Here is a 22,974-nt window from a genome sequence, read left to right as displayed (position 1 = left end):
CTCAGCTTCTGGGGAAGCCTCAGGAAACTTACAATCACGGCAGAAGGCAAAGGAGAAACAGGCTTGTCTCACATGGCAGGAGCAACAGAGTGAGGGGGGAGCTGCTACACTCCTTTAAACAACCAGATCTGGCGATAACTCACTATCATGAGAACAGCACTGAGGGGATGGTGCTAAATCGTTCATGAAGGATCCACCCTCGTGATCCAATCATCTCCCACCTCCAAAAGTGAGGATTACACTTCAATGTGAGATTTGGGTGGGGACACAGATCCAAACTATGTCAGGGTTGAAATTTAGATTCTAATTCTCATGAATGATGGATCTGGGGAAGCGATTCTAAATTATGGGTGACTTTATCCTCCCTCTCCCCATTGGACAGTTAGCAATGTTTGGAGACATTTTTGGTTGCAGCATCTTGAATAAGCAATGCTACTGGCTGCTAGAGAGTAGAGGCCAGGGAGGCTGCTAAGCATCCGACAGTGCACGGGATTGCGCCACAACAGAGAATAACCTTAAAAGGTTAATACTGCAAAGGTTGAAAAACTTTGCCCTAACACTTCTAGCAAAGTACTGAACTTTTTCCAAGCCCAAGGTTTTACTCTGCAGTAAAGAACAGATAATATTAATATCTACCACCTACCTCATGGGCTAAGGTGAGAATTAAATGAGGTGATTCCTATAAATTGCTTAACAATGCTTGCCCAGTACCTATTTTTAACCAACATTTATTGCACTTTTATTACCTTGGGCCCATTGGTACCTATGTTACCCCATATAATATAACAAGTTAACAAATCTGTTTCTTCTACCCCAGGAAGGGGTGGAGGAGGAACTGACTCATTTCAGCACCCATATAACCTGGCACAGTGCCTGAAATATAGTAGATGTTGGATAAATATAAATTTCCTTCTGCAGCTTTCAAAGGAACCTATCCAGACTAGGAGCAAGCAGATTTGCTCTGTTTTGATTTCTATTTTCAAAGAGTGAGAAACTGGGAGGCAACAGTAATAACAGACCATCCAACCCATGAAGCTGTGTCATCAGAATTGGAAACGTGAAATGCAGCATTCCTAAAGCTCCTGGTCAAATAGTCTAATATGTAAAGGACTGATCCAACCTCAGAGAAGTAAGCAGACAGAAAATAGGATCAATAAAATACCGAGACTGGGCATAATGGCTCATGCCTGTAATCCTAACACTTCGGGAGACCGAGGCAGGCGGATCACATGCAGCAAGGAGTTCAAGACCAGCCTGACCAACATGGCAAAACCCCATCTCTACAAAAATACAGAAACTAGCTGGGTGGGGTGGAGCATGTCTGTAATCCCAGCTACTCTGGAGACTGAGGCATGAGAATCGCTTTAACCTAGGAAGCAAGGGTTGCAGGGAGCCAAGATTGCACCACTGCACTCCTGCGACAGAGGACGACAGAGGGAGACTCTGTCTCAAAAAAATAAATAAATAAACTAAAATAAAATATTGAAGATGATAAGGTTGTTCAGTGTGGAGAAAAAAGAATTTTATCTTCTTTCTGTTTCCTCATGCTGAAAAGAACAGTATCTTGGGACCCGGTAGCAATGAGTTTGGATCCCAGTTGAGCCAGTTTTGGCTGTACGATTTCAGAAAAGCTCTTTAACAACTCTGAGTTTCGCTTTTATTATTTATAAGAAGAAAATAACCATCTTCATGTGATAAAATGACAATGAGAAGGCATGCCATTCCTGTAAAGTGCCTAGGATACTATCTGTCACAGCACAGGAAAAGAAGAAGAAAAGAAAAGAAAAAGCAAGCAAGAGAAGAAGGAAGGGAAGGGAAGGGAAGGAAGGAGGGAAGGGTAAAGAAATCCTGCTTCTCCCATGTGTTCTCAGCAGATTTGGGTATCCAGCATCTATAACTGTGTATTTTTCTAGAAATAGAGACTGCATTTTTTTCTTTTTCAAGGTGAAGTCTCGCTCTGTTGTCCAGGCTGGAGGGCAGTGGGGCAATCTCGGCTCACTGCAACCTCCGCCTCCCAGGTTCAAGCGATTCTCCTGCCTCAACTTCCTGAGTAGCTGTGATTATAGGCACGCGCCACCACACCTGGCTAATTTTTGTGTTTTTAGTAGAGACAGGGTTTCACCATGTTGGTCAGGCTGGTCTCGAACTCCTGACCTCATGATCCCCTGCCTCAGCCTCCCAAAGTGCTGGGATTACAGGTATGAACCACCACGCCCAACCAGAGGCTGCATTTTATAGTACAGTGGATCTCATCCTGGCTTTACACTAAAATAATTAGAAAGCTTATTTTAAAGCACTATCCCTAGTATCTATTTTAATTGCTCTGAAGTGGGACCTGGGCATCAGAATTTTGAAGGCTCCTCCAGGTGAAGCTAATATGCAGACAGGGCTAAGAACCCAGAGGGAACCAGGTTGGAGGAATACATTCACCACAAAAGCTTTGAAGGTATTTAAGCCTTATCTATGCCCAGGTTTCCAGAGTCTAACATAATGCTCACTCAACTGGCAAATGTGTCCCTCTGTGGGCCCGAACCCCACCAGTCTATTGGGTCACTGTCTTGGTGGTGTTGACATCTTTAGAAGTTGGCATTTGATGTCTCTGGGGTTCCTGTAGTTACAGTTTACATTTATGTAATCGTTTTTAGATGTGATGAGAATTGTGCTGGATCTCTTCACCAAAACACCTCAAGAGAGTAATTCTATTTTCTCTTCTCGAATTTTTCCAGCAGCCATGTAAAGTATGGTTTCCTAAGCCTCAGATGAGTAAGGTGCCAAGCCCAGTGGATGGCACATGTGCTCAGTAAATAGTACTTGCATATTCATTGGGCACCTAAGGTCACCATGCTTCAGAGAAGTTAGGTCACTCAAAGTCACAGGGTTGACATTTGACTATTGATGGGGCAAAAACTTCCACAGCCCTGTAGCAGACACTGGAGTTAGCATGATACATGAGATGGCTTTGCTTCTGAAAGAGAGATGTGCTTTCAAATTCATTTTTAGCAGGGCCCACATGGGTGGTAACAGCAGCATTAGTGATGCCCAAGTCCCATGTAATCAACCACATAAGGATATTGCTCTGAAAACAGAAGGAACATTGGCAATCAAAGCTTCTGCAGCCGAACCATGCAGCTAAGTGCCTGCTCCGTCTCTGCCAGCTGTTGGTAAGGCACTGTGAGTGAAATGAATTGCCCTCCCTAAGGCAGAGGCCATGATTTACATCTGGCAATCAACTGTATCAATGGCAGGCAGTTAGACAGCTGCAGCCCTTTGCAGCAGGCTGTGCTCGCCCTGGATGGTCTTTGTGGTTCCAGCTATTGTGTTTCAGGCCCCATTTGTCTCTGCCAGCTCTGCTATTCTCTTTTTTAAAGCTAAGCCTTGGTTTCACAAAACAATTACTGAATTGAAGCACTTCAGTAAAGGAAAACGTCACCCCAGTCATTCATTGACAACTCAAAACCAGAAGAGCACTTCGAAGTTTGGAGAATGTTGGTTGGACATTCTCAACCACTTATGCACCATTATTATGATTTTTACAATATCCATGTACTTACTTTTTCTGCCCTGTTCATTTTTTTCAACTTAAATAAACTTACTTAAAAGAAATACATATAATTAATATAAATAACTTCAATACAGATCGCTCCCAACCAAAACTTTGAGCTCTGGGGAATTTTCCGTCTGATAAAAGGGAAGGTAAGCAAATATTAGAAAGGTGTTTCATATCTACTTAACCACTGCACTGAGCCTTTCTCCTTGACATAATCTGAAAGACAATTAAAAAGGGGATAACTTTTCTTCTGCGAATCCATTGCAATTTTAATACCTAGGTCCATGCACCAAAAAAAATCATCCTAAGTAACAGCAAGAGTAACCAACATTTTCTGAGTTTTAACTACACACCAGGCCTGGTTTGGAGTTTCATGTATGTTCATTCATTTAGTCTCACAACAGCACTGTGAAAAAGCAATATTACTATCTCCGATTTACTGATAAAAATTAAGAAATTGAGAGTTCATTGTTCCATATGTCCTTTAAGCTCCAGTACACTTAATGGCCCAAGGTGGGGTTCAGCCAAAATACAATTTAAATGACGCACCCAATATTTAAGAAACAAAACACCCACTTGCCTAACTATGGCTTTCCTTTTTTTTTTTTTTTTTAAGTAGAGACAAGGGTCTCACTAACACTCCTGTCCAGGCTGGTCTTGAATTCCTGGCCTCAGGCAGTCCACCCGCCTTGTCCTCCCAAAGTGCTGGGTTTACAGGTATGAGGCAACACGGCCAGCCAGCTTTCCCTTTACAACCAGCAATGCTGGTATCACATCAATTCAAGCAATCTCTATCGCAAAAATATATGCTCTGATGATTTGGGAAGCGAAAACAAAAAATCTTTATAGATACCAAGAAACCATGATCTTTTAAAAGAGAAAGTGTGGTTATAGAGATATACAAATTTCTATCTATGAATGGAAACTATTGATTTTAAAGTATAAACATTATAATTATTGTTTTCCAAGTTGTTGCCGTTGGGGGAAACTGAATATAGGACACACAGGAACTCTGTATTATTTCTCACAACTGCATGGGAATCCATCATTATCTCAGGATAAAAAGTTTAGTTTCAAAGCATATGTAAACATTAAAATGTTCTGCAAAGTGTTCAACAAATGTTCAACCAACTCAAGTTAAATAGGTTAAAGAATCTTAGTAAAACTGTTTAACGAACTCATTTAAATCTCCTTAAATATTTGAAATACCTTTATAAATTCAATTTCTTTGATTTTTAAGTACTTCTAATGTTGACAGGGCAGGTTTAAATGCTAGCCAGCAAAACTTTAACACTTTCTATAAATCCAAGAAAGTAAATGTATAAATACAGAAAATTTTAATTTCTCTTAAACAGTTCAAACTCTTTAAAATGGAGACAAACACATCTTGACACTTGGAACTTCAAATCTGCATTTTAAATTGAAGCCATACAGCCGATCTTTCAGTATCCTTAACACGCTGGCTTCTTAAACATTAAATACTGAGATTAGCCACATTTTAACCCCAAAATAATTAATACTCTGGGTGTTTGTTCTACTTCATTACCTCTATTCAAATCTCTTTGTTTTCTCAGGTTTCCAGCTAAAAAGGGGAGGGAGGGTGTAAGAGGTAAGAGGGTAAACCTTGGAACCTTGGGACCCTTGCCTATTGCTTGCAGGTCTGAGACCAGGATCTAGCATCTGAGCACTGTTTGTTTCTGGGATACTGATACAGCCTGACTCCTAAAACTCTAGATCAATCGCCTTTAACTGTGATCAGTGTTGCACGCTTAATAGTCCCATATTCTTCACATCCAGTGTTTTCACTGACGGATCTGGGGAGGTGGAACATATACCCTCACTCCACTCCCTTCATAGTTTCTTCACCAAACTTTGACCACATTCTGACAACAACGCACATTGAATACCCAACAGTGTTATTTTTATTTATTTGTTTATTTATGTATTTTTTGAGACACAGTCTCGCTTTGTCACCCAGGCTGGAGTGCAGTGGACGATCTCAGCTCACAGCAACCTCTCCACCTCCTGGGCGCAAGCTACTCTCCCGCCTCAGCCTCCTGAACAGCTGGGACTACAGGCATGTGCCATCACGCCCAGTTAATTTTTGTATTTTTAGTAGAGACAAGGTTTCACCATGTTGGCCAGGCTGGTCTCGGACTTCTGACCTCAAGTGATCCGCCCCCGTCAGCCTCCCAAAGTGCTGGGATTCCAGGCATGAGCCAAGGCACCGGGTCGCAACATTGTTACTTTTTTATTTCTAGCAATTCTCACATTAACACTCCTAAGTACTCTCGTTGCCATTTTGAAGATGAAAAAAAAAAAGGAGGTTTAGAGAAGTTAATTGACTCACCAATAGAATGAAAAGCCTGGAGTTCATTTAGAGACCTTTCCAAAATTCACATTATTCAATTCCATATTGGATTTTTTTTCTCTACCACTAAGTTTCATGGGTTTTTTTTGTTTGTTTTTTTGTTTTGTTTTGTTTTTTTCTCGTGTCTGAAATCTCCGTTCTTTATCAGCATTCTTTCTCTTACACTTGCCTTCCTGGGATCCCACTGCACCTGACAGCTTCATATTGAAAACTCTTTATGTTCCCTCAAAGTAAAAAACGAAAAGCTTTAAAACCAAGTTGATAATAGGTCTGACTGTGCTAATGAAACTTGACATAGGAAATCAAACGTCAAGAGAAATGATGTTTTTTTTAAATTTCTCCCAAAATGAGATGCAAGTTTATTCGTGTCCTTTCTATCACCACCTTTTATTTTGGCTCGTAACTTGGTCTTTTCATTAGAAAATTATGAGAAAAATAACCTGGCTTTAGTTTTATGGAGGAGGGATAAATATCACACCGGACGATGGGCTGTTAATTTGGCAGTGAAAATGTAATCAAAGGTTTGTGAGGCTTAGAATGATTTTATCTTGGTCATGATGAACTGTGTTTTATGTAACACCATATTTCTTTTCTTGCAGTCAGATAAGCTTAAGGGACTTAAGTGAGGTAAGTAGCACTTTTATCCTTGGACGCAAAGAAGGGAATTTTGAGGCATTAAATGTCTGCAATAGGCAAGATTCTATTTGCTTCAGACACTTACAGTTAATTCTCACAGTAACTATGCTCAAAATGCATTAGTATCTCTATTTTAAAGATGAGAAAGCCAAAGTAAAATAAGCTTAGCTCCAGATTTTAAACCAGGATCCTGTTTGGCCACCATGGTCATTCAGGGTTCACTGGTATAAGAAGAACATGCCCAGTTCCACATGGAAGATATGCAGTATTGACTGATGGCTTCCAGCCTCCAGTATTACAGAAATCAAGTGTTAGCAATGGTATTGCTCTTTGCTATTTGTCCTTCATAAGAAAGACAGGAATGCAAAGTAGAAGGAACATGAGATTCAGAGTTGCACAAGACCTGGGTAGGAATCCTGCTCTGCCACCTACTTGCTTTGTGAACTTCAGAAAATGCTCCTACTCATCCCAGTTTCTGTTTCCTCAGCCATACAATAGGGATGGGGGCTGGGTGCAGTGGCTCACACCTGTAATCCCAGCACTTTGGGAGGCCGAGGTGGGCGAATCATCTGAGGTCAGGGGTTCAAGACCAGCCTGACCAACATGAAGAAACCCCATCTCTACTAAAAATACAAAATTAGCCAGTTGTGGTGGCGCATGCCTGTAATCTCAGCTACGCTGCTACTCAGGAGGCTGAGGCAGGAGAATCGCTTGAACCTGGGAGGTGGAAGTTGCAGTGAGCCAAGATGGTGCCATTGTACTCCAAAACCTGGGCAACAAGAGCGAAACTCTGTCTCAAAATAAATAAATTAAATAAATAAAAATAAAATAGGGATGGGTACACTTCTGTGCAAAGTTGATGTGATAAAGTCAAAAGTAAGTAGTGCACAAATGGCCAGGTGACCATAGCGGCTCAATAAATGGCATAAAAGACATGTGAGATAAAGCTGTAATAGAGCCTTCCAAGGGTATTGATTCCCTTCAGTGCCCAAAGAGAAAGTTCCCTGCGAGGCTAGTGGGGCTACCATGACTGATGGGAAGACTGTCCAACAACACAAGTGGCCTCACCTCACTCCCACTGGACTCTAAGGAATTTTGTTCTTGTCTTTGTGTTTGACCTATGCTCTTATCTAGATCTTAGACGTGAATTTCTTTCCTTGCTTTATTTGTTGGTTTTGTGAGAATGTTAAAATCAAAAAGTCACATTTCCAGCTTGTCACTGAAACAAGACATTTATTACCCCTAATCTCCCTAATCCACAAGACAATAATGTCAAGAAAGATAACGTACATAACCACTTGATGAGAAAAACAGTTCTGGTTCCACTGAGGACTTCACCAGGCTCATGCTCTTCTGGGAGGGGGTGCACTTCCTTAGTGTCACCTGGAAGGAGCAGGCTAGGGTGATGCTCGGCTGCTGGGGGAACCCACACATCCAAGGTGCCTGAATCCAGGACTCTGTCCCCTGCTTCCTGTAAGCTAGGCCTAGGTATCTCGAATAGTAGTTGGGTGCTGCTCACCATGACCTCAAATCATAACCCATTGGTCAGTCTGAGAGGACAGTAGGCCTCCCAATCACAAACAAGCAAAAAGGAATTGGGAGATGGGGGGGTCAGCCTTAGATGGCAGGAAATGTGCAGGACTGTTTGTTTTCTTTGCAACTTTAGTTGGCATTCTGCTAGAAGTTGATATCATCTAAAGAACAAGAAGGTCTAGTGGAAAAACACATTGTTGCTCCTTATCTTTTGCCAAGACACTTCCCCATTGTTTGTTTGGGCTGAGATTCAAGGCCATTTCTTCACAACAAAAGCCCATCAGGGCAAGCTGCGCTTGTGCCTGCGCTCAGTGCTTGCTTGAACACTGTCCTGTGGACTAGAATCTTTTATGTGCTAGCTGCCCCCACTCAAATTCACATGGCATTTTATAGTTTTCACGGAAAGGAAAGACTCATTGTCTCATTTTGTACTCACAAAGCCTTAAGAGAAAAACGAAACCCCAGAGAGGTGGCAAAGAGTCCTCACAGCCGGGAGGAGATAGGGCCAGTCGTGGAAATCCCAAAGTCTAGGTGTCTTCCCCACCGCCATGTCCCTCTGCCTTAAAACATACAGAAATAGCTCTGTACTAAAATAACTAAAAAGAATATGGAAGGAAGGAATGAAAGGAGGGGGCAGAGAAGGTGAAAGAAAAGGAGGAAGGAAATGGGAAAGAGGGAGGAGAAAGGAAAAGAAAAGAGGAAGAAGAAAGAGGGAGACAGGTAATAAAAGAGATACTACTATTTAACTTGACTATGTTTATTTTCTAACAATAAAAAAGTTACAGAAGAAAAATGAGTGATTCATGCTACTTTTCTAACTACATTTGATCTGAAATTCAGAGCCCTCAAGCCAAAAGTTGGTTGGTCTCAATTAAATAAAACAACTGCTACCCCAGATAGAGGGCTTCTCTGCACTCTTCGCATCTCTTCTTCCCCTCACCGTTGACAAGCCTGAGAGCTGCATAGGATTGAGCACTTTGAACAGCCAGGTTCAAAGTCCTGGGGGAGACTCAGTAGGGATACTTTCAAATCACTCACTAGAATGGATTCATTACTCTTTTTACTTAGCCTATAGAGTTTCTTTGATTTTCTGTCCATAATGAAATGTATGTCCTCTTTCCAGAATCCTAGGGAATGCCAAAGTCTTTGAAATAAAAAGTCTTCTCTGTAGGCCACCTTCAGAGGGAGGCGTACAATGCCTCTCTAAGCAATTTGTTGCCAAAAGTTTCTTATCTGTGAGGCAACTATGAGTCAGGAGAGCTGGGCTCAGGGTTAGTTTAGCCTTCAGATGACTGCGGGAATCTAGGAGAATGGCATGATCCTTTGGGACCTCATCTGTAAACCAACTGTTTTTAACATTTAATGGACCTCACACCACTTTGAAAATTTGATGAAAGGTATAATAAACCTTTCTCACCCCAGAAAAATAAAAAATATGTACACATACTTAGAGAGAAAAAAATTTAGCTTGTCATTTCAGAAGGTTCATGGACCCCACTAGGCCATTCAATAATCTATTTCATCCCCCTGGTTAAAGCAGTTCTCATCTAAATGATACCTGAGGTCTTCTTCAACTGATGCAATATATACATGGACTTCCTAAAATTATTTTCAGTTAAATAAATACTGCAGCAAACACTGTACCTCCTGCAACGCTTTTTGCTTCTTCAAGGGTAGAGTAGAATAGGGCCCAAAGATACAAGCCCAATAAGCATGAAGATTTTCATAATGAAGAATGACCAAGAATTCTACCACCATAAGGAAGGAAAGAGAAAGAAAATGTTTGGGAAGATAAATGGCTACATTTAAAAAGGATAATGTGAATATTTCCATGCTTATTTTAAAAAATAGAAATTTCAGAGCAAGTATAAAGAGAAAATTAACCATAGCCTTATTGCTTAAGTACAACCTTTCATATTTTATCATATTACTTCAAATCATTTCTTCTGCATACACACAAATATACATGGGTATAAAATACAATCGCATAAGAATATATTATGGGTCCATTTTTTATTCCAAACTTTAAATGTAACATGGATGCATACTTATAATCTTATTTCATTCTCTATATAAATACTTATAGTGTCTTTATAATATTCCAATAAGTGAGTATAGTACCAAAATTAACAATGTTCAGTTATCTGGGCACGTAGATTGTTTCCAGTGATTTAACTCTGTAAAAGGAAGGATGCAAAGAACATCTTTGTGCATAGAACTTGGCTCAGATTTCAGGTTGTGTCTTAGAAAAAGAGTCTCATCAATGGAATTATTGAGATAAGAATAAGAGTATTTCTAAGGTTTTAGATAATTATGGTAAATTACTTTCTAAAAGAGTCAAAGCAATGGATAGTCCCATCAGCAGACTGTGGACTTGTCTGTTCCTTCACACATCGATTACAAAATTTTGATTTTTGTTCAGTTTTCTGAGGAATTATTTGTAGATTTAAAAAAAATACAGGAACTATGCTAACAAAAATTTTACCAAAATTCTACCAACCAAATGCTCTGAAAACACACATGGTATTCTATTAAATTCTCTGTCATCAAAAGTCAGTAAATATTATTATTTTTTTAATTCAATACAGGTCCTTGAAGCAGAAAAAGGTGAATTGTTTACATTTGTTTCTTTACCCTAATACTAATAATTGGTTCTCTTTCTAGATCTACAGTGCTTATGGGTATTGAAAGGGATTGATTGTTTGGAAGCCTGGGATAGGGATGTATGTGTGTGCATGATGACATGATCCTCATGCACACACATACATCCCAAGGGCCTCAGAGTCCTCTAGTCTAAACAGGGTGATTTAAATCCAGAATAGACCAGACATCTTTCTTTAGCCATACACTACTGACCAGAAGGCATTACACTGTCACCCTCTGCCACTTTGGAAAGATATAGCTAGTCCCCTGCTCCAAAGAAGCTCTTGGTATCTCTGCCTCTGATGTCACCCATGCACACACACGTGTGTCTCTTTCATGCACACGCACTTGTACACACATGCACATACCTCTACAGTGTTGGTGGTGTTGTGCAAGCATGCAATCCAACAGTCACTCATATCCTAAATGGCAGGATGCTAAGCAGGTAGCACTTTCATATTCACCTGGGAAACACTGTTCTCCATTCCTCTAGAATGATGAATTATGTCCAGAGCCAAAGGGCCTGCATCACAGTCCAAAGAGTTCGCAAAAGACATCATAGTTCAATAGAGCAATATTAGGTTAGGATTTCAGAGGCCTGCCACAAAATCACTGTATGGTTTTGGTCAAGTTGCATTTCCTCTGTGAGGCTCAGGTCTGCTCTTCTCTACACATTGACAAAGCTAAACTGGAAATGAGGCCTAAATTGGGTTTATGGATTCCCCATGAGTCCCTGATGGAGGAGTAGGAGTTGTTGGCAAGCCGAAATAATTCACAAACCTAACTGAAACCATGCCCTTTCCCACAATACAGCTCAACATCCTAACTAAAATGTTCAGCTTTTGTTCCATCAGACAACACAACAACAAGTGTTAACACAACAACGTGGCATTGTTCAGCTCAAGAGGGGCAGATACTCTGGGTGGTTACTGATGACATGAAATGATTTTATGGGATGCATGATTCATGGACCAGCCACTGACTCATGTTTCAAGTAATCACAGTCCTTCGATCAAAGGTGTCCAGTTTGTGATGAACCTTGGGCAGAATACAGAGCAATAAGCACAGTTAAAACATGCCGGTGCCTGTATGCACCCTTTGCTTTATTACTTATGGTCACAGCTGGGAGAGTGTTTTATGAGATTTTATATCATAGTATTATGATGTGCCCTTGGCAATTCTGGATGGCTAGTTAAATCTGTCTGTGATGAAAAGAAAATAAAAAGCAGTAACATAAACTGCATATGTAATTACTAAATAACTCCAGATTGTATGGTTGGCAGAACTTTTAAAAACTTGATGATCGAGGGGGGAAGAAATTGAGAAACTGTATCCCTGGTTGGATCCAGGTAGAGACTGCTGGTCTACCTCAGAACCCTAGGAGCTCTCCTGCCCTATCACAGGAGGGCATGAGAATACAAGTGCCATGATGAGCTGGGCACCCCAATCTTCTCCATCAGCCACAACAGTCCTTTCATTTAACTTTCTTCTTTTTAAGATCTCATCTCTCAGAAGGGTCTTTCTTAGCCATACGTATAGTCACTCTGTATCCCAAAGTAGTACTTCATTTCCTTTATATCATTGTATTGCCTAATAGAAACGTTCTTATTGACTTACTTGCATGCTTATTTCCATTTCCTTTCATTAGAATGTAAGAACCATGTCTGTCTTCTTCTCCACTGTATTCCCAGACTCTGGCAGAGTACTTGTTCCATAGTAGCTGTTCAGTAAATATTTGTCAGATGATATAAATGAATGAATGAATGAATGAGGATGAAGCTAAAAATCTTTTAAAATCACAGGTCCAGAATAATCCCTAAATACCTTCCAATATAATATTCTGTATTTCTGGGAGGTTCAATAATGTGTTCTAGCTTGTAAATATTCAAAGTGATTTTTACAACATATAAATATAAGTAATACAAAAGTCATTCTCAGGAGGCAGAAGAGTTGTAGAATATGTGAGTTACAGTTTCCACTGACCATCAAGAGCCCCCTTCTAACAATCAGAGATTACTTGGAGGAAATTATAGTAGTTCCAGTGGGCTTCTAATGGTTCTCAATTATTTTTCTTTTGCAATCTGACTAAATTATGTCACTGTTTTATATAGTCCCTCATAACCAGAGGAAGCCTGAATCAACTCATCTGTTACAAAACCAAAATTCTCAAGAGATTCCACTTGCCGTTAGCAGGTAAGGAGCCAGGAATCCCTTCTCAGGTCTGAGGCTGGGGGTCAGGCCATGTGCTGTCTCAGATAAATGATCACGAAGACTTTCTGAGAAACAAAAGTCTTTGTGTCTGAAGCCCAATAACGAGGTGCAAGAGAAACTTGTGAATTACGGCTGTTACTGATTTTGATAATGTTGTTCTTTCGGAAATTTATAAATGATTGAGTGTTAGAGAAGTTTGGGAAATTTTAAGCATTAACCAGATAGGATTAACTGGAAAGGATGCTAATCAACCTGGGAGGAAACGTTGGTTGTTTCAAACTATTCTGGGCTGATGACCACACCAAAGCTTTAGTTACTTCTGAGCAGCAATTGATGGCCAGGTGACCAAGTGTTGTTGAAAATGCCCTCACCGGAATCATCGGATTAGATACTTGCCTGCCCCGCTTCTTGTGACAACTGTCAACCCAACTGAACAGTTGAAGACCCAAGGCTCAGCCAGGATATTTATTGACCAAAGTCACTAAATTAGTAGTGACTGCCCTAAAACAAAATCTAGGGCCTCCAGTATTAGGTGCTGTAAGGCCCTTATGATCTCACCCTCGCCAGTGCCTCTGACCTCAGTTCAAGCCACTCTCCTCTCACTCTGGGGCACTGAGCCTCATCAGATGCCTGCCAGCAACCACAGTGCCACTTAATGCACGGCACTGGCACGCGCCCCTCTCCTGCCTGTAGTCCCTCCCCCCATATTTGCTCCTCTCCACCCTCTCCCTACTTGGAACACTCCTGTTCCTCCATGGAACCCCAGCTTAAAGCTTAATGAACCCAGGAGACAATTTGCATCAATTCTTCAGATGAAAAACATAAAGCTGAGAAAGACCGAGCCCTTTACCATGGAAGCCAAGCCCAACCTCAAAGTCCAAGCACTGTTCAGTAGACAGTGCTGCCCATAAGGACTTGATTCTAAAAATGCAGCCTATAAATCCTGACTATCCCTGGTGCCTGCCCATGGCTAAAATGCTGCCTTTAATTGATTCCATAAGTATTTGCTGGGAATGTACCATGTTTGTGGTGGAACAGAATAGTGGTTAAGCAGGATGCACTGAAGCCAGGTTGCCTGACTTTATCAGCAGTGAACCACGTGACCTGGGCGACCTCACTGTCTTACATGAGAAACCCAGGGCAGAGTCAGGCATGTTGCAAGAGCCCAGTGAACACTCGCTCTCATTGCAATTGCCAGGCCCTGTATATCGGGGGCATGATCACCATACCCTATTCCTTTCCCTCCTTTATTTTCTTCCCTGGTCCCATTTGGCACCTTCAGTAACTTTGTTTGGCCTGTGGGTCCTAGGACATGTAGCTTCATTGTGCTTTGGGGACCATCTGGTGTCTAAGCCCCAAACACCTTAAATACAAAACTCTTCCCCATACCACAATATCCTCTTCCTCTTCCTCCACCTCCTCGTCTTCCTCCACCTCCTCCTCTTCCTCCTTCTCCTCCTCCTCCTCCTTCTCCTCCTCTTCCTTCTCCTCCTCCTCCTCCTTCTCCTCCTCTTCCTTCTCCTCCTCCTCCTCCTCTTGCTTCTCCTCCTTCTCCTCCTCCTTCTCCTCCTCCTCCTCCTCTTTCTTTCTTTCTTTTTTCTTTTCTTTGTTTGTTTCTTTCTTTCTTCTTTCTTTTTCTTTGAGACAGGGTTTTATTCTGTCTTGTAGTGGCACAATCACATCTCAATGCAGCCTTGACCTCCTGGGCTGAAGCGATCCTCCCACATCATCCCCCAGAGTAGCTGGAACTATAGGTACATACCACCATGCCCAGCTAATTTTTGTACTTTTTGTAGAGAAGGGGTCTCACCATGTTGCCCAGGCTGGTCTCGAACTCCTGGGCTCAAGTGATTCACCCACCTTGGCCTCTAAAAGTGCTGGGATTACAGGCATGAGCCACCATGCCCAGCCCCCTTTCTTAATGTAATTTTCTAGAAGTAAAAAATACACGTTACATTATAGTGAAAAAATAACAAGCTCTCCAGTTGGCCTCGTTTCTTTGTTATTTGATGTGGTTTCACTTCTTTTGTTTATTTATTTGTTTGTTTCATTTATTGAATAAAGAGTCTTGATGTTTCTTCCTCTCTTAACTGACTGCTGCTTCTTCTAATTCCTCATCTTGGGCTTTCTCCCAAACTGACCTCTAAATGTTGGTATTCCTCAGAATTCATCCGAGGTCCTCTTTACTATCTCTGAGGCCTGCGTAATCACATCCATCTCCAGCATCAAACTTCAACTCCATGTTGATAATTCCCAAATCCCTATCTTCTGCAAACCACCTCTCTTAGCTCCAGACCTGTGTATCTAATGACCCATTGAGCAGTTTTCCTTAGCTAAGTCCCAGGCAGCACAAACTCATAATGGTGAAAATCAAACTCTTCATTTCTAGTCCCATTCTGAAACCCATAATATCGTCTGCAAAGCTTTTCATCCCAGTAAACTCAGTTAGCTCTCTTTCCCATCTTCACTCTTCCTCTATCCCATCCATTTTCAGCTCCCAAAATTATATCTCTAAAACATGTGTTGATTGTCTATGTCTCCCCCATTTGCCTAGCTCCTTGCATGGCCCAGTCCGTATCAACTTTTGCCTGGACAATTGCACTAGTCTTCCAATGATACTGATCATCTCCACACCCTCCCTTTCCTCTAGAAGGAACTGCTTTCTGGTCTCTTGCAGAAAAGGCCATGCCTCCTTGCCTCTGGGCCTTTGCACGTGCTGCTCTACCTGCCTGGAATACACTCTTACTCCTATTCGTGCTTCAGGGGTCAGCTTGGTTCATCTTTCTCCCTTTAAGCCTTTCCTGAGAATGAAAGCAATTTTGTCTCATTTACATGACCTTTCACTACTACAGAAACTTCTGCTGTGCACACCTTTACCATAACATTTATTCTGCATTATAATTATGGTACAAGGATGTGTTTCTTTTATAAACTAACCTTCATTCAGGCAGAGGCCATGTCTTCGGTATTGTCTATTCCCCAGAACATACCATGTGCCTAGTAAGTATTCAACACATGTTTGTTAAACCAAACAGTCATCATTTTTATTTCCTTCCTTCCCTCCTTCCTTCCTTCCTTCCTTCCTTCCTTCCTTCCTTCCTTCCTTTCTTTCTTTCTTTCTTTCTTTCTCTCTTTCTTTCTTTCTTTCCTTCTTTCTTTCTTTCTTTTTCTTTCTCTCTCTCTCTCTCTCTCCCTCCCTCCCTCCCTCCCTCTCTCTCTCTCTCTCTCTCTCTCTCTCTCTTTCTTTCAGACAGGGTTTCACTCTCGTTGCCCAGGCTGGAGTGCAGTGGTGTGATCTTGGCTCACCGCAACCTTCGCCTCCTGCGTTCAAGCGATTCTCCTGCCTCAGCCTCCCGAGTAGCTGGGACTACAGGCATGTGCCACCACACCCAGCTAATTTTTGTGTTTTTAGTAGAGACAGGGTTTCACCATGTTGCCAAGGTTGATCTTAAACTCCTGACCTCAGGTGATCTGCCTGCCTTGGCCTCCCAAAGTGCTGGGATTACAGGCTTAAGCCACCGCGCCAGGCCTTTTAATTTTCATTTTCATTATTTGGCTTTTATTTTTTTCTGCTTATATTCATATCAACTATGTACTTCTAGAATATCCACAGAGGACATTTCTATTCTTTTCAACATTTTCTAAAAATCCTAAACTATTAGAGCAGAGAAATTTTGCTATTCCCTATTTTTTCCCAGACATTTAACAGAATTGTACACTGGCTGCTAGTGAAAGGATTCTGGTTTTAACGGAGTCAGATTTTGAATTTCAGTAGCAGTCTGACTGGCAGTCACAGCGTAGTATGGTGACTGGATGAACTGTTCGCGTTTTTATCCACAAAGCAAAACACATGACCTCGGGCTTTTATGGTGACAACATAAACCAGATATATGCTCAGTTGATTTCATTGGCACTAGAAATGGATCAGGTTTCATTTAATTAACCCAGAGGCTTTAGTCAATAGCACAGTCCTTGGAATAGAGCATCTCTCATGTAATTAGATTTAACTGTGGTAGCACCTGGAGCTTATATTGATGATGCTGACCACAATACAAAATGCACCAGAAAATTAGAGCTAAGTATTAAGTAGAGTGCTAAGAAAAGCCACTGATGAACAGTCTTGATAATATCATTTTTGTAGTTAGAAATGCATATTGTTATTTTGTCTTATAGTTTTATAATCTCTTTTTCTTTTGCGTTTTTCTTATCATAATCCACTAAGTTTTCTTACTCAGCACACAATTCTAGAAGGAATACAATACTTTCTATGTTCTTCTTCCACTCTATGGTTGACTTTCAATTGGTAAACAGTTTCTATAGATTTTGAGCCCCCACCAGCAAAATGTTGTGTTCCCTAGTGACTGTAGCTACAAAGCAAGTTTGAACTCATGGCTTCAAAAATGAAGAATAATGATACACACTCACTGAAAAGACCTGAGGAGAACTTATATGGTCCGTTTGTTCCATGTGTAATATTGCCAGCTTGAGAAAGGAGGAGAACATGCCTCCTAGTGCCTTTCAAAACAAATGATTCTTCTAGCTTATCCAGTAAAATAGAAACTGCTTTATAACTGTGACTTCAGGCTATTATCATTGACCTTGCCTCTGAGTGGGATTTTACCACCAAGGGGAAATACTAACATTCTTTGAATTCTAACATATTTTCTTATAGTTCTTCATTCACGATGAGCAACCACGGTGTGCAAAACAGAGGTAAGAGCACTTTCAGAATTATCAAATAAACAGGTAAGTCATGATACTGTGATATTGCTGCACTGTAACTTAGCTGTTGTGAACCCCAGAGCCACTGAGCTGATGTGTACAGATGTAATTAGCTCATTTCCATTGCATTACTATGACAATAATTTTAATCCATGATTAAATATGATCACTTAGGTGGTTTCTAGTTTTTCCTCTTATGAATATTATTATGCTATCAACATTAGTATAGATGTTGTCCCATGTATAAAATGTGATCATTTCCCTTCATAAGAAATTGCCTTCATGAAATTGCTCTGTCTTAGGATATGCATCTCTTCAACTGCCCTAGATGTGTTTTCCAAAGTAGACATTGACTGGTCTCACCAACAGTGTGTGAGTCCCCATTGTTCCCCATTCTCTCCAACAGTTGTTTTTGACGAACTTAATTTTTCCCAATCCATTGGGTGCAAAACAAATTTGTCTCAAGAAAAATCTGCAAAATGAAGAAAATAAAACTGACGTCTCTTAGTAACTGTTTGTAAAGTAAAAATCAGAAGGATATCACATCTGTGGCAATGTCTGAAGCGGCAATATAAATACAGAGTTCCATGACTGTTAGTGGTGGGTGTTGATGCTACTAATTATTTTGCACAAACTATTGCCATCATATTCATTTGTCTTTCCTTTTTTCACTCTATGTGCCATGAAGATTCTGTGTTTACATCTAGCACTGGAATCTCTCTTTGTTGAGCCAAAAAAAGAAAAGGGGGTTTAAGCCTGGAGGAAGCAAAGCCCACAGGGTATCGTGGAGAGGATGAGGTTCTCTACTGATCCTGCTCCTAATTCTGTCTCTCTTCTTATAGTAAGATCACTTTGAACAAATTAATTCTTTGAGCTTTACCTTTCCCCTTTCATAAAATTCAAGTAGTAATGTTAACTGATACACTCATATTAATATAGTATTTGCACACACACACACACACACACAGCCCTCTGCCTGCCACGTAGTAGGCAACTGATACATTTTAATGTCCTTTTTTCCTTTTCTGCATTCTCTTTCTTCTTCCCACCCAAATGACCTCAGTAGACCTGTGGGTTGTCTCACTGACTTCCATCATGCCTTCATATCACTGCTGCCATAAGCCATCTGGGCCTGAGGATGGAAAACCAAGCTGATAAATTCACTTCCCCTCATATACACATTGCTAATGGGTTTCCCAACAGCAGATTCCTTTATTTAAAAGGTGCCCAAAGAGGACTAAAATAAACCCAATGGACTCAATCCCTAGTCATCAAATGTCAGGGATGGAAGTCCTAAAGGTCAGATCTGAGTGGATGAAGATGAAAAGACTTGGAGCATCCCGGAGGAAAGTCCAGAGGCTGACTGGGCTCAGAAGGGGTGTTACTTATGGAGGTTTTGTTGCAGGGATGGGGAAGCAGAATCATAGCTTAGAGAGAAATCCAGAATCTTAACTTGAAATATCAAATCAAGCACAAATAAAGAGCAACTGAAGAATGGAATGGAGCAATGGAAATGGCCTTCACAGATATGAGTCTAGTCAAGCACCCCAGGGCTGTAAGCAGATCATCTGTACTAGGGTTGCTTAGGTTACTGTCAGCTAATCTCACCTCATCTCAGAGGAAACAAGGTTGCCGAAAGAAGCCTGAGATGGATGGCGAAATGTTTGAGCCTTCATTGGTTCCTGTTTCAGTAAACAAACATCCAACAAGAACATGGTTTGTACGAAAAATTGGGCTGAGCCCCCAAGAATACAGAGTGGAGACCACCCCACCTTCTCTTAACCAGTGCTTAAGCACACCTGCGATGTTCCTCCATCAGCTACTGAACCGATACTCATTCTACTGGGTATGAATTCATGCCTGGATCACCAGTACTTGGCGACGTTAAGTAGGCAGAAAACAGCACGCAGTCTCTACACTCCTAGAATTATCGGTCTAATGAGTTCTCCAATGCATCAGGTATAGGCAGCGGAGTGAAATTGACACCTCCATAGTTGTACATGTTATTACACTTATTTTACAAATGAGAAAATAATTTTGGGGAACTTCAGTTATTCTTGTTCAGTTACTGCCTGATAAACAGATTTGGCTCAATTCTTTGATAAATGCATTCAACTTAAACTATTAGGAACCCAAGCAAGTGGATCTCAGGACAGAAAAAAATATTTTGACATTTGGAAGAGGCCCCAGTTTTGGTTATATTCCAAAGTAGTAACAACATTATTCTCTAAGTCTGGGATTGTAGATCATCTGTTTTCTTTTCCTTTTTTATTTTTGGTTTTTGTTCACTAATGCTTTCTCTTTGCTTTAAAATAGATGGCTCTTTTTCTTTTCCTTTTGTTTTTTTCTTTGAGATGGAGTCTCATCATGTCACCCAGGCTGGAGTGCAGTGGCGCAATCTTGGCTCACTGCAAGTTCCGCCTCCCGTGTTCACACCATTCTCCTGCCTCAGCCTCCGGAATAGCTGGGACTACAGGCGCCCGCCACCACGTCCAGCTAATTTTTTGTACTTTTAGTAAAGACAGGATTTCACCATGTTAGCCAGGATGGTCTCAATCTCCTGACCTCGTGATTCGCCTGCCTCAGCCTCCCAAAGTGCTGGGATTACAGGCGTGAGCCACCGCACCCAGCCTCTTTTTCTTATAAAATTATTTTTAAAATTGTGTATAAGGGTGAATTAAATTTTTCGAATAAATATTTATAGACTACCTGATTAACATAAAATGCTTTATTATAAGTTACAACAGGGAGGTCTAGAACTGTGTTTCTCTAGTAATATTAGCAACACGCACAGCTAGTCTTGATGGGGTGGCTATATGATCAAACACTGTGCTAAGAGCTTAATCTATAATGCATAAGAATTTTAAATATTAGTAATTATTGACGTCAGTATGGTTTTTCAACCCATGCCTTTTCTATTAGGCTACTCTCCCTCAAATTTATTGTGCACCTCCACTGTGCTAGTCCCAATGTTCTTCCCCTTATCTTGTGGCTTCATTTCTGTGGCCCTCCATTCTCCATATTAGGAGAGTCCTATTTCATGGGGTTATAAAACTTAAATGTAATGTTTTATTTAAGAAAAAAGATTCCAAAGATTAACTGCTTCAATTATTTTAAAACAAAATCAATTAAATACTTATAGCGAGTTACACAGTCAGAATTTCTTTCATTCATTCATTCAACAAAGATCCAACCAGGCTTTCAGGGAAAATTTACTTGGCAAACTTGTTCTTTTTGTTTCTTTGTTCTGTTTTGTTTTAAGTCATTCTCTGAACAAACTACAAATGCATAGCTGTTTCCAAATGCTCTTTTTCAAGTAGGACTTTTAAAATATCCAAGCAAGGCACTGAAGGTTAAAAAAGAATAAATCAGTTGCCACAATATCATGAAAAATTCATAATCACTGAACATTACTATGCATGCAACACCATCTAAGTGATAGGAAATACCGAAAATGGTTATTTTTTCCTCTTGAGTATGTTCCTATTTCTTCAATCCATGTTGAAAAGTTAATTATGGCCATTTAAATAAGTCTCAAGTCAATTGTATTGTGTATTAGTACAGCTCTGTTGGCTTTCTCTTGGTTAGGATTTGCCTGGTATACAGGTCTCCATCCTTTTGCTGTCTGTGTCATTACATGTTAGAAGTGCAATTAGCAAATAGCTGGAATTTTTAAATCAATCTGCATCTGATTTTTAAAGGTAAGTTTGCACCTTTGATACTTATTGTGCTTACTGATATTTTGGGGTCTGTTTTTATATATGTTGTGCCTCCTATTTGTCCTGCTTTGTATTTAATTTTTTTGTCCTGCTGTGTACTAGATTCATCTCGCCTTTATTTTCCTTTCTTTCTTTTTCTTGGAAGTTATACATTCCAGTATCAGTCTTCTTTTGGTTACCCTAAATATTTTTAACAATGGCATGCTAAAGTTTTAGCAATCTGAAATTCATATTTTCTTTTCAAACAATACAAAAAACTTAGAATGCTTTATTTCCGAAAGTGCAGATTCTTCACTGTGTTTGAAAGTTAAATTTTTTTATTTATAAAATAACATTTTAAAACTAGGAATGGCTCTAGTTTTATTCTCATTTTTTAAAATATAAATTGATGGCTGAAATTAACCACAATTAAGGTAATTTAAACTTTAAGTGATCAAACGGTTTTCTGCAACAAATATTTTGATACAAGGAAGCCCTCATAACAAACATCCTTAAGCTCAACATTAAAAGCAACAATCCTAGCCGGGCGCGGTGGCTCACGCCTATAATCCCAGCACTTTGGGAGGCCATGGTGGGCGGATCCCCTGAGGTCAGAAGTTCAAAACCAGCCTGGCCAACGTTGCGAAACCCTGACTCTACTAAAAATACAAAAATTAGCTGGGTGTGGTGGCAGGTGTCTGTAATTCCAGCTACTCGGGAGGCTGAGACAGGAGAATTGCTTGAACTGGGGAGGTAGACGTTGCAGTGAGCCAAGATTGTGCCATTGCATTCCAGCCTGGGCAACAAGAGCAAAACTCCGTCTCAGAAAAAAAAAAAAAAAAAAAAAAGCTACAATCTTTGGTTCTCCTTAGAATAGAATTGTCAATGGATCAGAAGTAGTGTTCTTCTTAGTAAACTTAGAGATAAATTTGGCTTTTTGATTACAAGAAGCAGAATTAGCGCCTATATAATCTAAATATTATGGAAAATGGCATTTATTTGCTAATGTTTAATATTTCATCTCAAAAATTTACTGGATCAAACACAACCCATCCTTTCAAAGTTCTTGTTAAGTTACTAAGCATAACTGTAACTTTGGTTATGTTTTTAAAAATGAATTACAACTAAAAAACTTATAATTCTATATTCACACTGATTACCTCTTTTCCATTTCATGTTATTTTTGCCTAATATTTTACTTACATAATGTTTATCTATCCTAAAGGTTTTATGTTTTTAAAATAGTTACTCTTTGCTTAAAATTACCAATAAATTTACAGCTGTTTTGCTTGGTATTCCTCCTTATACTTCACTCCATATTTGTGGTCTAAGTTTCAAAATATATATATATTTTATTGTTATTAACTGGAAAGACATGCAATGAAAATGTTATTTTGATTGAGGTATGTAGAGAAAATAGCACATTAACATTTGACAAGTGGTAGTGTCTTAAAGTTTAGGCGTCATGTGAAATCAAACCCCTATCGATGAACTTTTTATATTCTGCTACTTTAAAATCCCTTGGTCTGTCTTGTACTTGAATTTATCTTTTATCCAGGCAGGATTGTGCAACATCATGCATTGATGACTTGGAAAATAATGGATAATAGACA

The 22,974-nt window shown here is 40.1% G+C and overlaps 1 protein-coding gene across 1 annotated transcript in view; it reads left to right on the top strand.

Moving 5' to 3' along the window:
• Positions 1 to 22,974, top strand: part of CLNK (cytokine-dependent hematopoietic cell linker) — a 206,794-nt gene that overhangs the window by 159,272 nt on the left and 24,548 nt on the right. Inside the window, exons 12-15 of the mRNA XM_011987821.1 lie at positions 6,518 to 6,545; positions 10,676 to 10,694; positions 12,842 to 12,923; positions 17,614 to 17,654. Coding sequence (XP_011843211.1) covers positions 6,518 to 6,545; positions 10,676 to 10,694; positions 12,842 to 12,923; positions 17,614 to 17,654 — 170 coding nt within the window. The remainder of the gene's footprint in view (positions 1 to 6,517; positions 6,546 to 10,675; positions 10,695 to 12,841; positions 12,924 to 17,613; positions 17,655 to 22,974) is intronic.

This window comes from Mandrillus leucophaeus, unplaced genomic scaffold (genome assembly GCF_000951045.1).
Source record: "Mandrillus leucophaeus isolate KB7577 unplaced genomic scaffold, Mleu.le_1.0 Scaffold317, whole genome shotgun sequence".
Taxonomy (NCBI): domain Eukaryota; kingdom Metazoa; phylum Chordata; class Mammalia; order Primates; family Cercopithecidae; genus Mandrillus; species Mandrillus leucophaeus.
The sequence above is the reverse complement of the archived record's forward strand: the minus strand, read 5'-3'. Positions and strand labels throughout refer to the sequence as shown.